Source organism: Panicum virgatum, chromosome 5N (assembly GCF_016808335.1).
Source record: "Panicum virgatum strain AP13 chromosome 5N, P.virgatum_v5, whole genome shotgun sequence".
NCBI classification, from domain to species: domain Eukaryota; kingdom Viridiplantae; phylum Streptophyta; class Magnoliopsida; order Poales; family Poaceae; genus Panicum; species Panicum virgatum.
Genome location: NC_053149.1, coordinates 55,244,868 through 55,262,104, shown reverse-complemented (window position 1 = coordinate 55,262,104; position 17,237 = coordinate 55,244,868). Strand labels below are relative to the sequence as shown.

General features: G+C 49.4%; 1 protein-coding gene across 1 annotated transcript; it reads right to left on the bottom strand.

Annotated features, from left to right (window-relative positions):
* Positions 1-14,906: 14,906 nt before the first annotated feature.
* On the bottom strand, positions 14,907-16,750 carry LOC120675627 (receptor like protein 29-like). Its single transcript, XM_039956830.1, has one exon. It carries the CDS (start codon positions 16,457-16,459, stop codon positions 15,011-15,013), a length of 1,449 nt encoding a protein of 482 aa, XP_039812764.1. The 5' UTR covers positions 16,460-16,750; the 3' UTR covers positions 14,907-15,010.
* Positions 16,751-17,237: the final 487 nt, after the last annotated feature.

Here is a 17,237-nt window from a genome sequence, read left to right as displayed (position 1 = left end):
ATGACAGTTCAATCGGTTTGCACTGGTTAGCCGACCGGTTTGGTCGGTAAACTGGTCTGGTTTGAGGTGTAACCGGTCCGGTGACAAAAAAAACCAAGCAATGCACATATTAATGTAAAAGACCACACTTACAATCATGTATACAAATACAATAGTAATAAGCGTGGGAGTGGGAGGCAACCGCGTGAGTCATATGCCGACGCGATGGGTCTTAATGAGCCGGCCTTTTTTTTTCTTTTTTGGTTTAACTTCACATACCCGCAAAGTATACTAAATGAATGAATATTTGAAAAAATTTGACACCATTAGATTCGTCGCAACTTGAAGTATTTTTAGAAATTTTCATTTTTTTTTGAATTCAAATTTAAATTTTGAATTGGATCGGTTTGCAACCGGTCGGTACCGGAACTGGTCCGGCCCGGTTACACCGATAACCGCGGTTTCCGGACCGGTTCCGGTCGGTAAAAAAACCCTGGTTCACACCAAACTTCAAACCCTCTCTTACCCTCTCTTCTTTGGGTGAATCCCCTACCTTTGTTTGTCGTGCTTGCGTCTTCTCATTTGCCCTTTTTGTTGCAAGTGGTCACGCTCTGCTTAGTTTCGTTGAGAACTAGAAAGTATCCATATCCATCCGTCTAAGATTGGTTAGTGGTTAGTGATAAGTGTAACTCGTTACTCTATATATATATCGTAAATGCTTAAGTTATTACTGGCATAGTCAAAGTTATCAATGTTGCATTGAGATTTTGTGATGGTGAGTATAAGCTCGGCTATATTTGCGAGTTTGACTCTACTTGCCATTTGAGAAGAGAACAAGGGTGATTTTTGTGGAACTGTAACGAATATGGCTCCATTTAGACCATTTCGAGTAATTTTGGTGATCGAGTGACAACGCAATCAATGGGACTAACGAGTTTACAAAATCACATTTGTAGGACTCTTTAGGTCCCTTGGATGACGTCCAAATCATATCTGAGACATCCAATGCACCGTCGAGACGAGACGTCCAATACACCGCCGAGACGAGAGGTCCAATGCACCGTCGAGACGAAGTGTCCAACCCACCGCAGAGATATCAAGTGTCCAAATGACCGTTGCGACGAGTTGGACAAGTGCAACAAAGAAACACAGAAAACTCAGTGAGTTCGGATAATCCGAATACACCTGGTCGGATAAACACGTCGATGCACTCAGATTATCCGACGGTGAAAAAAGAACGTCGGACAAAGGCTCGGGTGATTCTGCAGAGAGCATATTTTCTCGAGTTGGATTTCTTTTTCAGGACCGGATGATCCGACGCATGCTATGAAGACCGTCGGACTAACACGTCAGATAGATGACGTCAGCAGTGCGGGCTCAGAACAAGAATTTCCCTCAGGACCGGATGATTCGACACCCATCAGATTAATGCGTCGGACCATCCGACCCGTGCTACGTCAGCAGTTTGAAGACCTAACGGCTACACTTGGTCTGTGAGTGACCGGATTATCCGATGCTACCTAGTCGGTTTATCCGACGCCCTACGCAGGAAAATGATCAACGGCTCTTAAACGGCTAGTTCGCTTGGAGGGCTATATATATATATATATGGGTTCCCCCGGTCATTTGGAGTTTGCTGGAGTTCAGAGAGACCCTAGACACATTGAAGAACATCTCCAAACTATCCAAAGAGTAAATTGATCACATCTTTAGGTTTAGCACATGCTTTGTGAGTGTTAATGCTAGAGTAGCTCTTGAGTTGTGAGAGAGCAAGGTTGTGTGCCTTGTGCCTTGGTTCTAGGAGAGAACCACCACATGTACTCGGTGAGCTGGTCATCCTTAGAGTCTTGGTGACTCGCCGGCATCGTCATCGACCCTCCGGTTTGGTGTGGAGCGGCGACGACATCTTTGTGCGGGGGACGTGGAGATCCCCACCCTTCTTGGTGAAGCTCCTTAGTGGAAACCGGGGCCAAGGTGACCGTGATTGTGTTCACGGAAGGGACTTAGTGGCCGAGAAGCAATACTCTTTGTGAGTGCTTCAACAACGTGGATGTAGATGTGCCTTTGTGGCTAATCGAACTATGAGATAAATCCTCGTGTTAAAGAGTTTCCTTTCTCTCATCCCTCCTTTAATCTTTCGCATTTGCTTATTGCTATCTTGTGTGCCTTTACTTTCATAGAGTAGAATCTTGATAGGATTGGCTATAGATTGCATAACTCTTTTGGGATGAGAGTTTTCACACTAGAAGAACACTAGTTGCACATCTAGATAGTATGTCTTAATTTAATTTATGTGCAAATAGTTGGAGCTTGAGATTAAGATTTTTAGTTTGCCTAATTCACCCACTTCCCTTCTTAGGCTACGAGCACCCGATTTCTTTCAGGATCTTAATGATGAGTTCACCTATATTTTTTAGTACGCCAAAGTAGACGTAACAAAAGAGTACATCGTCAATTGAGTAATGACTTTGTACCCACTTCTCTTTAGCTTGCTCTCCAACTTAGTCGCCTTATGTGGCATAATTTAGTCGTGGTCATGATATTGTGCACCTCTCTCACATATACACACAAAACACACCGATGCCGAATCCATAATCTTAGCTTACGATACCAGTGACATTAGCTAGGGAGGGAACTAGAAAAATTAAATGCGAGAGGCCAACCGCTAATATAACTCCCTTCGGCCATTCTAGAAATTCTATGATAGATTAACAAGAAGACAAAATGATTATGTTTACCCCTATTTATTATCCATATTGGCTATAATTGATTGTTATATGCACATGCACACTTTCTGAATAAGATAAAATAGCTTATTTGTTGGGATAAATTTTAGATCCTAGAATAACTTATTTTTACGACAAATGGAGTATAAAGTGGTCCAAATGAAGCTACACGGGTAACAAAGCGAAGGTCGGAGCACTATTTTATTTATACAAATATCCAGGTGATTTTAGGTGGCTCCGATGGTTACAATTTCTGACGCTGCAGCTGTCTAGGAATCTATAACCATTTTCACCATGGGGCCCGATTTTTTTAACAGCATCACCCCACACTGTGGAGGGTCTAACTTTCAAGATAAATTGGCAAATGCTCGCGTGTAAGACTACAAAGCTGTCATTTTGATATAAAATATCAACCTCTTAAAGCCCCTACTAGTCTTTGTTGCAAAAAAAAAAACTGCACGTTCAATCAATTATGTTAATGAGGAAGGAGGCAGTGACATATCTAGAGGGTGAATCGGGTGGGCCACAGTCCACCTAAGATTCGGCCCAACAAACTTATCCACTGTGTTTTTCTCTTTTTTTTTGAAAGAAATTGACTATATTTTCAACCTCACGACTCCTTAAAAAAAATATGGTTTGCACTACACCACCCTACATTGACATCTGGATTCGCCAGGAGAGGAGGGGGCATATGCCCCCCTCTCCTTACCCATGTGGATGAGATATATTCAAGCAATCAATCCATGTATCTAAGCTATTTTTCAAAATAGAAAAATTTAGAACTGTCTACCCTATCTCTGAATGGACGCGACGTGCTACTTCTTCACATACCACGTCCTTCAACTTAGTCTCGTTTCCCTTTTCACCTGCACGTTGATTAGCAATATTTGTTAGTCAGTTGTTTGTGATGAAATTTTACTGTCCTCCAATTACAATCTGACATTAAGAGAAACTTACCAAAGGGCAGGTTGTTCCTTGAAAACCTTTTCTTCTTTCTATAGAATAGCACTATGGCTATCACAACAACCATGCCCACTGAAATTTTGATACAAACTTTTGCTTAGGTGTGGCAGGGTTAAACATCACGGGTACTCTGAAGTGCAACCTTTACGGGTCTAATCATAAGATTAGCCTTCCACCGAACCGATGGCCTGACCCAGTCAAGCGGACACAAAGCCTCGATTGGTCCAACAAGAGACTAAGTCTCGATGAACCAACAACGGACGAGCATGGGGCATGGGGCATCCTCCCGACCCATAGCGCCACGCGCAAACGTAAGGACCGCATAGCCCTACTCCTGACGGGAAGGCTACACCTCGCACTGACCCTGAGGGCATGGTCTCAGGCTCGCCCGACCCCCGTGGGAAGGCTCCGCCTCACCCGGTGCTCCCCTGCGCGGCCTATGGACAGGACAGACGGGCTAGACGCACAAACATAAAATCAATAGTCGGCGGTTCGGAACATCGACAATATAACTTTACCAACAACTGAATGTTGAATGCCCGATTTTTATGAAAAGTAGACAGCTTCATGGCATTGATCCCTAGCTAACTTTAAGCAATGTTAGAGCCAAGGCTCCAGTTAGGTTCACCTGAATGTTTCTCTAGGTAGGTTTCCTTAAATCAAGCACAAGCATATCACATAGCTCTTCTACTTAACCAGGAAGAAATGTCTCTTGGACATTTGATCAATCACTTAGTGAGTTGAGGAAGGAAAAAGACGTCGCAACATCTACCTCCGGTGCACTACCTTAGTAGCTTTATCGAACTGGACTCTGGAGATGAGAAATCAGTGCTAGTAGGGAGGAGCTCTGTTACATATTTCCTCAATCCCATCATTGCTGACTGCCTCCCGTTCCCTTCTTCCTCATGTGGCTGCACATCCTGATGCCGCAGGGAGTCATCAACGCACCCTTCTGAGCTCATCGACGTGAGTCCCCGGAGCCGCTGCTGCGACCTCACGTCCCCATGGCCAGTAGCGCTTGCGGAGAGTGACCCAGCTTCGTGTGCCCATGCGTCAGGTTGTGGAACCGCCTTCTCCTTGCTCCTCTTCCTCCTTGTTACCACAAGGTATGGTGCGTCCGAGCGGCTGAAAACGCAGCCAAGCAAGGTGTTGCGGCATAGCCGCACATGCAAGGGTTTATCTTGTCCCCATGGTCAGTGTGGCAAAGTAGCTCATTGCAGGGAGGTCCTTCTGCAAGAAGGCCTCCATCAGCGCCGTGTTGCTGTTGTACACTACTACAAAAAAGAAAACATTAACCGTGACCATTAAAAATATCCTCGAAGGCGGAAAATATTTTGAACTGTCTCGGTTAACGCCTGAGATTAACCAAGGCGGTTATAAAAAACCGCCTCGCAAAATCGATTAACAGAGGCAGACGCCTTAAATGTCCATGTCGGTTAATAGACATTAATCGAGGCGGTTTTTTTTAACGTAAACGTATCGAAAAATATGTCAGCCGAGGTGGGCGTTGTAAATCAACCGCATCGGTTAATTAGACCCAGCCCGTTAGCTCACACAACCCATTTACGTGTGCTGACTACCTGGGGCGGACAGTCCGGCCTTAGGGCGCGGACTGTCTGCTAGTTCGGACGTCCGAACTTTTTATGACTTCGAATGTCCGAACATTTTCTTTACTTCGGGCCTCCGAAATTTTACAGGTAGACGATCCACCCTAGGCAGTGCGGACCATCCGCCAGCTAACGCCCAGTCTTGGATCGAAGGGGCAGAAGGTCCGGCCCTATGGAGCGGATGGTCTGCCATATATTTTTTTGACCGAGACGCTATAGATCCGTGCTCCTCCCGCCTACCGCTTTCAAACTCTCTCTCTCTCTCTGACTCCCTCCCTTCCCCTCTTGCGCAGGGCCGGATCCAGGGGCGGACGCGGCGGCGGTGGCACGGCTCCCTCCCGTTCCTCCCCTCTATCCGCAGTTGCAGCAGGGCGGCGGCAAGGGTTCGCCAGCTCGACGGTGCGGACCGAGCTGTCGGAGGGAGGATCCAGCGGCGGCGGCAGCGGCGCGTCCCCTCCCTCCGGAGGCAGGATCCGATGGTGGCAGCGCATCCCCTCCCTCCAGCGGCGGCTCATCCCCTCCCTCCGAGCGCCGGGATCCGGTGGCGGTGCGTCCCCTCCCTCCGAGCGGCGGGATCCGGCGACGGCAGCATGCGAGCGGCTGCGGCGGCCTCCGTTCGTGTTAGGCAGCGGCACGGGGCGGCGGTGCCAGATCCGCCGGCGGCGGCCGATGGGCTCGGCGGGTCCGTGATGAGCTTGGTAGGCTTTTCCCTTTTTATTTGATTAACCAAGGTGGGCAGCACACCTGCCTCGGAAAAGAGGTCATCTACCGTGATCTTTGCTTCGAGGAGGTTGGGCTTGCCCGCCTCGAGTGAGCATTAATAGTAAAATAGTTTTAAAAGGAACCTGAGACTTCAAATTAAGTATTACTTATTTGCCTCGAACAACAGAAGATCCGTATGGATTGAGGTGATGTCGTGATGGTAAGAATCTGCCGTTGGGCTGAGCCGGCATGACAACTATTTGGTCTCTTGGGTTAAACCAATCCCGGCATGACAGCGTATAAGTAACATTCCTGCCCATGCTAACCCAAGTGATACGCTGGATCGATCTAGCCGTTCTCACTAGCGAGGACAAGACGACGGCGAGTCGGCGACGCAACTACATCTCACACAGCCTCACATGCAAATCAGCCCCCGCATGCTTGCACCAAATCAAAAGGGTAACACCCTGGTACTCATCTAGACATTTCTATTTCTATATGTTAAAGCTCCACCGCTTGGCGAACTCTGAGGCCATCCACGACAGCGAAAATAATTTGGACCACTCGATGCGTATCATTCGGTGCACGTCGCATCCTGCCGGTGCCTCTCCTTTCGCTGCGGAAGCTTATGGATCGCTCCCGTGCACCGTGAGCTCTCTTTCTTTTTCTCTGCTCTTCCGCTTCCTCCACCTGCCTTCCGCTCTTGCCCCTTTACCCTCACCATATCGTCCATAGTCGGTCCCTCCCTGTGCTTGACGCCACCGCTGCCGTGTGAAATTTTCACTTCTTCCTAACTGTGCGGCGGCTTTCTCCCTACGCTTTCTTCCTCCTCTAGCTCAAGCCGAATTGAACTCCCTTCGCCGGTCGATTCCGGCCATCTCCGGCTGCCCCTCCTCGATTCCCTCCGCGAGCACCTTCCTTACTACCCCTTCCATCTTCCCCAGCCCCTCGCTGAGCTCCTCCTGGCCGAATCGGCAAGAATAGATCCTGCCACCGTCGGCCGCCATTACAACTTCGCTCGGAGCTCTGGCCTTCCGTCGATGACCCTCCTCCGGTCCTCCTCCTCGCCCTCCGACCTGCAAACTCGAATCCCCAGTGAGCCCTCGACCCGTCCGGCCTGCTGCCCCTACATTTCACGCATCGCCGGCGCCGGAACGCGACAGCGCCGGTTCGTCCGACCCACCACCGTGGCGCGCTCGTCGAGGGGCTGCGAGCGTGCAGCGCCGTGCCAAGCCGCCGAGCGCGCCGACCCCTCCTGGCCTCTCAGTTGAAAAGCACATCAATGTTGGTTATTAGCCATCAATATGAACCACTAATTTCACCAACTATACTTTGGTTGCCCGTACCAAGCTTGCGAGGATCTTAAGTTTATGGGCCCAAAACTCCTTCATACTGCAATTGCTACTGCCCTATGAATTACATTGCGCCGAAATGGTTTACAAGGCTTTGAACGCTGGCAAGAAAATCTTCGATTCAAATGCTGCCAGAAAATTTCTGCAGAGCAAAGTACACTTCTTACCATTCAGATCAAAGGAGCAATGTGCTTCCACTTTTTTTGTTGCCACAAAACAGAAGTAGAATCATGTCACATCCTACAATATTAATAGAATTAACTCTATCAAAGGTAAGCACCAAACTTATTCTGGTTCCGATTTTATAAATATCAGCTGAACTATATGCTTATATGTACCTTCATAATTAATTACCTATTTTCAAGGAAAAACAAAAAATGCTGCAGATTTATCAATCTATTATAAATAAATACTTCTTGAATTTGGTTATCATTTTAGGAAAAAGATAAGGGCGCGCCAAGGCGCGCAAAGTACTCATATCTATACAGAGGGAGGAGCAAGTAAGATAACTTTTTTTAAAATGTTATGGGAGGACGAAATATATGGACCTGAATTTCATTAAACCACAGCTACCGGACTAGCCAGTGATGATTTTGTTGTAAAAGACCTTACTAGAGTTGGACCGTTGAATGGTAAAAATGGTACAATAAATAAACGAGAGAGCCACCATAGTCGAAAGAAGACCATTGATCATCGACTAGCACCACCAATAAATAGTGTGCTTGCTGAGTATACGCCATGATCGTTGCATTCCACACTACCCCTCGTAGCTACGTCATCCCACCACTGCCCTCCAGGGCTGCCGGTAGCCTTGTTTAGTGAGGTCGCGGAGTCAATCCTCCCATCACTTGGGGACGACGCTGCAAGATAACCCAATAAGCGTGCCTGCATTATCCTAGCTCGTACGCCATCTCTTGCAACCATTTCACCATTTGCTAAAGCAGCCTCAACGTTATTACCTTTTGCCCTGTCACATTGGATATTTAGTTGCTAATTAGAAAATGTAAACGTAGACTAATGATAAAATTAAATGCATGACTTCTAGGCTAATTCGCGAGACAAATCCATTAAGTATGGTTTGAATTATGATTAATTAGATTTAATAAATTCATCTCGTAAATTAGTCCTACATTTCTGCAATTAGATTTGCAATTAGTTTATGTTTAGTTATCTTAATTAGCATGGAAATATTCAATTTGATGGTGCTAAACTTTAGCTTTGGAAAACAAACAAACCTCCCGACATGTCGAGTCAAACATCATGAGACCAGACCCAGCGATGCAGCATGCAGCCCGGCCGCGAGGCAGGAGGAGGCAGGCGAGCACCAAGCCTGGCGCCTGGCCCTGGCGCCAGGAAGCCACCGACGCTTCAGCTGCCAACACGGCACGTGCGTACGACTCGCAGCCAGCTTTATTAATCCCGACCGGTCCGGTCAAACTGCCGAAACCGGTCTAAACTGGTTGAATTCAAATCTGAATTCAAAAGTCCTAGTGCAACCGATTCCGGCCGGTTTACCGACCAGTTGATCGGCTGGTACGACCGGTTTACCGCTGTTTTAACAATAATTTCCGATGGTTAAAAGTGGTTCTTCGGTGTGAAATAAAAGGAAATTTTGGCATGAGCTATGCACATATTAATGTAAATGACCACACCAAAATAACAATTTATAATCATATATATGAATACAATAGTAATAAGCGTGCATACAAATACCGAGTCATAAGCTGCATACACTTATACACATTAAATAAAAGTTCAACGTAAGAATGGGAAGACCCCCATTTAGGACGCGGTTTGGTATTCGGCGGTGGACATCACAGCGATACCTCGCACTTTAAGCAGTTCAGCCTTATAGTATTGCCAAGTTTGGCACATCCACGCCGATGTTGTCTCCCATTCCTGAACTAACATAGTGTAAAAATGAGACTTTTCCCATTCGTACACCCATCTCGTCGATGGCTGCATGTTGATGTCAGGTATGGGGTAGTGAAAAGGCCGCAAGGAATCGCTGTAGGAGGAAAAGAGTACTGTGGAGTGTCGTAGTCCGTCGGTCCAACCGTTCTCCTCTGCGATTGCGGTGCTCCATGGTCGGTGTCCTGAGTAGCATGTGTGAACTGAGTCTCCCCTATAATTAACCATATATTATAATTAGTACTCATAGTCAGAAATATGTATGCATATGTAGGTGCAATATATACATGTGAAACGAACACTACAAGCACTACTACACCACCACCACCACCAGCATCAGCATCAGCACCGTCACTATCATCACCATCATCGGCCGAGCTGCTATCATTGGACTCCTGATACGGTGGACTACGCTCACTTTCGCCATCATCAGTCTCGGTGTCGCTGCTCAATGGTTTTGCTGTTATTTTGTCTTTTCTTTTTTGACGCTTCGGGTCACTTTTCGTAGGCCCCTTCTGGAGCTTCCTCTCCCCTAGGTGAGTGTCACCCACATTTTTACGTGCCCAATCGCTGATGGAATCATCTCCCGTAGCCTCACGTAGATCTGAGAGGTTTATTTGATCTTTGACAATATGGGACGGGAGAGGGACGTCGCCGTCATCATCATCCTCGTCCAGAACTGGAGCCCCGTTAGAGCTACTATATTCCATCCATTCCCTTACCAGATTATTCTCATCATAGAAAGAAAGATGGACCAGCTGATCAATGAAATCACCTTCTTCATGCGGATTATTCTCATCATAGAAAGAAAGATGGACCAGCTGATCAATGAAATCACCTTCTTCACGCATCGGTGGGCCGGAGACCTCCTCAAGTCGAAGACGAAGGTTGTAGTTGACATAGACAAACTTGTTAAGTTTCTTGTGCGACAACCGATTGCGAACCTTTGTATGCAGTAAGGCAAAAGTACTCCAGTTCTGCTCGCATCCACTGGACGAACAACATGTCAAAACATACTCAATGTGAATGGAACATATTTAGGGGCTACCTTGAGCAAATATGCGGCATCTTGAGTTCTTCCACTCGCATCAATAGATTTGTGGAACCATATGACCCCGTTGCAATATATCGAAAAGTTGATGACACTCATCCTCGTCGGGTCAGTCCATGAATCACACATCAACGTGACGCCAAATAAGGGCCAGTCTTTTTGAAACTTTACGTACCTCGTCTTCAAGTCTTGCTCGTTCTGATCAAGGTATTTGCCATCAATATCCCGTCTAGTGGGTGATGCGATACCTTCACCTGCAACCATATGAAAATCATGAGATACAGGAACATAAGCTCAAAGGTGTCATTCCAATGAAATAAAATTTACCCCACTTCTGTGTCTCCCTGACCGCGCTGACAAAGTATGGACTATCAGCCTGTCTTCCAGGTACTCCTGCAATATGGAAAAAGTTTGACCAAGCTTTACCAATAGCTTTCTTTGCATTCTTACCCTTCTGCGTCCAGGATCATGTATCAATCCTTGGTTGCGTCATTCCTCTTCTCCCACCAGCTGCCAAGTTATAGTCCTCCACCACAGGACTCTCTCTCTGCGAAGTGGCCCTTCGAAACATCCTCTGCATAGCATTTTCCCTCATCGAACCACTACCCCTCCACGCTCGTATGCACATCCTCTCTGTTCCACCCCATGTCAGAACTCTGCTTTCGCTCTCGATAGATCCAAGGCACGCTGCAGCTGAGCCTCCTCATCTTCGTCATCACCGGGATAGTTTCCCTCTGCTGCAGATTTCTCCCGCCTCAACCTCTCTCGAGCCCGGTCAGCAGTGGCCTTCTTTGCCCTATCAATGTCACGCTGAAAGAACTCACGCACATCTGGTGGCACATTCCTGCAATGGACCACCTCCGTCCCGCGCCCAGCCAACTGTTGTTTCAATCTAGTCGCACCACCACCTCCTTTCTGCGTACAACAATAGTAGCATCGCCATCCGGGGTAAAGATTTTCACCATGTTCCCATACAACATCTCTATCTCTGCCTATCATTGTCTATCTGGATACATGGACAATAAAAATATATCATCTAATATTCTAACTCCTAAGTCATATTGTCAAAAATCAACCAATACACCTAAATCAAATCTACCTAAATCCTACTACATAGTGTAAAAAATCATATAATATAAATAAATCTTACCTACATTCTAAGTACACCTAAATCATACACCTAAATACTAAAATAAATCATCTAATACTCTAAATCATAGGGGGAAAACAAAAAAAACTTACCTGGCCGGGGCTAACCGCCGCTCGCGGCCGGTTTACCGCCGCTGCGGGCCGATAAACCGAGCTGCTCGAGCGGCTAACCGGTCGGGGCCGGTAGATCCGCTACCGGCCTGGCTTACCGGCGCACCTGCCCGGCTAGCCGCGCTCCGCGGGCGGCTGTCCGGGGTTGAGCGCCGGACGGGGCGTGCTGGCGGCGGACCAGGCGCGATTGAGGGGGAAGCGGACTGAGGGGGGGGGGGGGGGGCGTCGGGGCTGAGGGTTACTAGGGGGAGGGGGTTAACTGGATGCTGCCGCGCGATGGGTCTTAATGGGCTGTCCGTTTTTTTTTTCTTTTTTGATTTAACTTCAAATTTCCGCAAACTATATTAAATGAACAAATTTTTGAGAAAATTTGACACCATTACATTCGCCGCATCTTGAAGTATTTTTAGGAATTTTTTGGGAATTTTTCTTTTTTTTTTAATTCAAATTTGAATTTTTGAATTGGGGCCGGTTTGATACCGGCCCAAACCGTAACCGGGCCGGACCGGTTTGACCGGTTACCGGTCAAACCGGACCGATTCTAACCGGTCAAACCGGACCGATTCCAACCGGTTTCGTTAACCCTGCTCGCAGCGCGCTAGGTACCTGACTCCCGGCTCGCCCGCCGGGCGCCGCCCCCATTCAGGTCGCCATCCGAACACACCTGATCCACGCCCACCCTCACTTCAACACGACGGCCGCTCCTCCTCGTCCTCGCCAGCCTCGCCGCAGCGCCGCAGGAGCGCCCCCACGTTGGACGTTGGCGTGCCCGTGCGCCTCCCCACGCCCGCTGTCACCAACGCGGCTGACGGCTCGGAACGGGCGCACGCCGCCGCTGACCAGGCAGGCAGCGTGGCAGGCGGACGGTGACGGTATGGCGGCCGGCGGGGACGTCGTCCATAGTTTCTGGCCCTGTTTGGTTCGGCGCCTGCATTCTAGAGTTCCTAGCACGCACATTTTCCGAGAGAAGAATCTCGCATGCATGGAGTACTAAATGAAGTCTATTTGCAAAACCTCTTCAGGGATGGGTGTAACTTTTCGCGACGAATCTAATGACGGTAATTAATCGATGATTAGCTACAATGATGCTGCAGTAACTATCCTCAAATCACGCGGTCAAAGGCCTCATTAGAATTTTTAGGGTTCTTAGCGCGGGATTCTGAAGTTGGTTTAGTAAACTGACTTTGTTTGGCAGCGTAATTAGCGATCAAAGTGCGTTCTAGGTCATTCTAGGAAAAATCAAACAAGGCCTCTCTCTTTCTGCGATAGTTACTGTTGATCCGCTGGGCGCTGGTCGCCTTTTTTTTTTCCCTTTCGCCTTCCTTCCTCGTGCCTCGCCGCCGTTCAGCGCTGGCTGGCCGGCGCCGGCGGGCTCCCGTCCTTTCGTCGAAACACGGGAACCGGGGAACGCGCATGCTGCGATCACCGGATAACGTAAGTCGACGCGATATATTTTCGTTGGCTTGGCTAAATGGCTAGGTACTCGTAACACGATCTGGCTGGCTGGCTGTACACGATCCTCCGCGTACACGAGTACGGCTGGCTGCACGAGCGATGTCTAAATGACTTGCTGTCAGACGGATGGCATGTGGCACTGTGGGTCCGTCGCCTGTGGCTGATGCAGAAACTTTAGTGTACACACGCTTATGGTGCTAGAAAAATGGACGTAAATTCATTGACATTCTACGGTGACATTCTCGATAACATTGCGTCACTAATATGTGGGATCTCTATGATATGGGTTCCACACACACGAAAGTCACTCAATCATAATCCTAAAAAAAATGGGGTAGCAGACAGTTGATCGTGCATGCATGCATGTGGCTTCAACTTGTTTTAAAGAACAGTATACACAATGTAGCTTCAAATTGTTTAGCAATGCACAGTAACGCGAGCGAGAACTCAAGGCAGTGCGTAGCTTCAAATTGTTTAGCAATGCACAGTAACGCGAGCGAGAACTCAAGGCAGTGCGTAAGGTGCACTTGTCTCGGTTCAAAAATAAAGACATCGGTATTGTATAAAACGGAAAGAAGTTCAAGTTTTTCATGCGAATGATAGATTGCAAAACGGGGCTAATGTTCAAGGACACGAGGTACGGAGCTAGCAGACGATAACACACCATAAGCCTGTTTCTTATATATTGCTCATCCAATTTGTACTTTAAGGTTAGTATGTTACATTACATAAGTCATGGACGAGAAATAATGGGTGTGCAATTCTCCGGTTCGTCCTTCGATAGATTCATGTTGTCACACCCTCGTTTTTCTCTAGAACGACCTTCAAAAAACCCTAGTGTTGCTGCCACCGCTCTCTAGTATGCTACTAGGTCATCTCCGTGAAGACTCCGGTGACGAACTCGCGATTGAGTTTCGTTGGACTCCGTTGACAATTGAGGTTTGGTTTTTAGGGTTTCGGAATTTCGGGGAATCATCTCTATAGTCATTGCAGTACGAAGTCAAAATATGGAAAGACATTTCAACACAGCTGGCTGGTAGGAGATTGCTTTTGGAAAGGGCAGTCAACAGGCATCTCACCATTCACCAGCGAGGTTTGGAGGGCAAATATTAGGAGACACGTATGACTGGTAGTCGAACCATCACACATGCCGGAACAATCTTTTTTCTAATTGAACAAATTCTATTTGTTGCTGAAATAATTGTTCAAAAATTATCTTTTTATATATTTATTGTGAACTAACATATTGGACCAATCTAACTTCTTATTTCAGTCCATCAAAGAAGAAAATAGTCCATCATATGTTTCTGTGACTCATCCACTCAGATCACTAGTGTGATCCCGAGTAGCACGCGCTTGGAGGAACGGGGAAGGGGAGGCAACAATGGAGGGAAAACAGGGCAGATGCTGCTAATGGTGGTTAATGGTTTGAAGGCCGCGGAGACGTTGCAACTTGAAAGGTGACCGGCAGCACGTGACAATGAAGAGATTTTTTTATATTTATACTTTTTATTTTATGAATTTTTAAAATATATATTCAACTGGAAAATTGTTGATCTTTACCACTACCGTCGAATGAACCGGCTATAGCTGGATGAAACGATGGTAGGTGCATTGTGGCTAATCTGGACAGTTCATTTTTTAAAACTTATAACTAATTAATCTCGGATGAAGATATACTTTACATAAAAAAATAATTGTAGATCTTAACCAGATCTACAATTTTTTGTAGTTCAAATTTTTTTCATTCGTCATGAGCGGGCGTCGGCGTTAATTCAGACCATACCGACCAGCGTGTGCTTCTGGATCAGCATCTTATTCGATTCTGTTCTCTCTCTAGCAGTCGATTATAGGTGCACAGTGCCACACCCCTCGTGATTCGTGGAAGTGCTCCTCGGTCAAAGCAAGAACTAGTAAGCTCCTGATCTGACAATCAACATTGCAACACAAAGATAAGAGTACTCCAAAGATAAGTACAGAGGAGGTACGAGCACAAGAGCCCAATCAATACGGCGTGTGCCCGTTGAGGGCAAAAAGGCAGGACACGGCAACGCACGCTGGGCCGAGCAGCCCCAACAGGAGGCTGTCCTGGGATTGGGAACCCCTCGTCGCCATCAAGCCTCTTCCCGTGGCCGACGACGACGCGACGTCACCGTCGGCGCCGCCGCGGCAGGCTCCGACGCCGACGCCCCGCAGCACGCTCCGGTCGTCGAGGCACAGCCCGGAGTTGCCGCTCAGATCGAGGTTCCCGCCGAGCCGGCGCAGGAAGGCGCCGTCGAAGGGCACGGCCCCGCCCAGGGCGTTGTTGCTCAGGTTGAGGTGGTACATCCTGCCCAGCCGGCTCAGCGCCGCCGGGATCGGTCCCGTCAGGTTGTTGTCCTGCAGCGAGAGCGTCGTCAGGCTCGACAGCTGGCCGAACGCCTCCGGTATCGGGCCCGAGTAGCCGGAGCCGGCCAGCCGGAGCTCCTGGAGGCGGGCGAGGCCGCCGAGCTCGGAGGGCAGCGGGCCGCCCATCGGGTTGTTGTCCATGATCAGGTACTGGAGGTTGCGCAGCCCGGCGATGGCAGGGGGGAAATGGCCGATCAGGCCGTTGTTACTGAGCGCCAGGAAGGTGAGCGAGGTCAGGTTGGCGACGGTGTCCGGAACGCCGCCGGTGAGGTTGTTGGAGCTGAGGTCCAGCTTCTGCAGCTGCCGCAGCTCGCCGATCCGCCCCGGGATGGCGCCGGACAGCGAGTTGTAGCTGAGGTCCAGGCCGACCAAGCTCTTGAGCTGGCCAATCTGGCTGGGCACCGGCCCGGAGAGCGAGTTGTAGCTGAGGTCGAGGCGCACCAGCGACGTGAGGTCCCCGATGCCCGGCGGGATCCCGCCACGGACCTGCGCGTTCTGGGAGATGGTGAGCACCTGGAGGGACCGGAGCGTGGCCAGCGCCGGCGGCACCGCGCCGGAGAGCGCCGGGTTGGCCCGGATGCTGAGCTGCTGCAGGCCGGAGGCCGAGAGGTTGGCGGGCGCCGGCAGGGTGAGCGTCGTGGTGGCGGCCGGGTTGGTGAAGCAGTCGACGAAGAAGAGGGACTGGAGGTGGGGCAGGGAGAACGCCTCGGGAGGGAAGGCCGCCGTGTCCTTGCACACCGGGTTGGGCTCCACGCCGAAGTCCAGCCGCGTGACGTGCATGCGCGCCGCGCCGCCGCCGCCGCTCGCGCCGGGCGGCTTGCACTCGAGCCCCGGCCACGGCGCGCCGCACGGGTCGGGGCTCTCGACGCGCCAGTCCCGGTCGGAGGACACGGCCTCCATGACGCGGAACAGCGTCTCCCTCTCGGCTGGGTCCATGCCCGCCGCCGCCGCCGCCGCGGCCATCGGGAGCAGCAGGGTCAGCAGCAGGGCAGCGGAGGCTGGCGCCATGGTGATGGTGTTCGCGCGTGCGACTGTGGGGTTTGGGCCTTTGGGGAGTCTCGCCATGAAGCCTTTCGGCAATAAAACGACGGGGGCTCGTCACCCGTGAGGCGACTCGACTGACGGGACGAGAGAGAAAGCGCGCGAGGAGGCACAGGCAGAACACAGAGGCCAGAGCTCAGGCCATGGACGGGACCGAAGCGTTCGGTCGCGCGAACACAGGCATGGACGCATGGTATGATCTTCCGCGAGCCACTCCATTAACATCCGCAACCGGAGGTCCGCACCAGGTAACCTCAGGCGATCTTCCCAGATGGGCAGCTTGCCATAGGAAAGAAAAAAAGGTTGCCTGTGGTGCTGTGCAGCAGGGGCCGGGGCTGTGGTGACTCACCGATGCACAGTGCGGATACTAATGCGCACGCCATGGATTCCACGAGGAATCGCGCACACGACACCATGGCCCTCGCTACAGTGCAACGAGGCTGGTACGTGGTTTGACTGGCCCGGCAGGCAGTTACGCCCGTGGCATGACATTGTTTTTGGGCGGGTCGGCTAGGGCCTACACTGAGGCCGTTCATTGTCTGTCAACCGCAAGTGCGAAAGAGGGGGGCCCGTTACCCGAGCTCTGCCGTGTTTAGTTCCAACGCAAAACTTTTTTGCGATGGAATCTTACAAATTTGAAGTAATAAACGAAATTTATTTATAAAACTTTTTGTACATATGATTTGTAAATCGCGAGACGAATCTAATGATGCTAATTAATCCATGATTAGTTTATAATTACTGGATGGTTACTGTAGCATCACTGTTGCAAATCATGGATTAAGTAGGTTCATTAGATTCG

Excerpts from the sequence above, each read along its gene's own strand:
- LOC120675627 (XM_039956830.1), bottom strand. The coding sequence starts at position 16,459 with ATGGCGAGACTCCCCAAAGGCCCAAACCCCACAGTCGCACGCGCGAAC.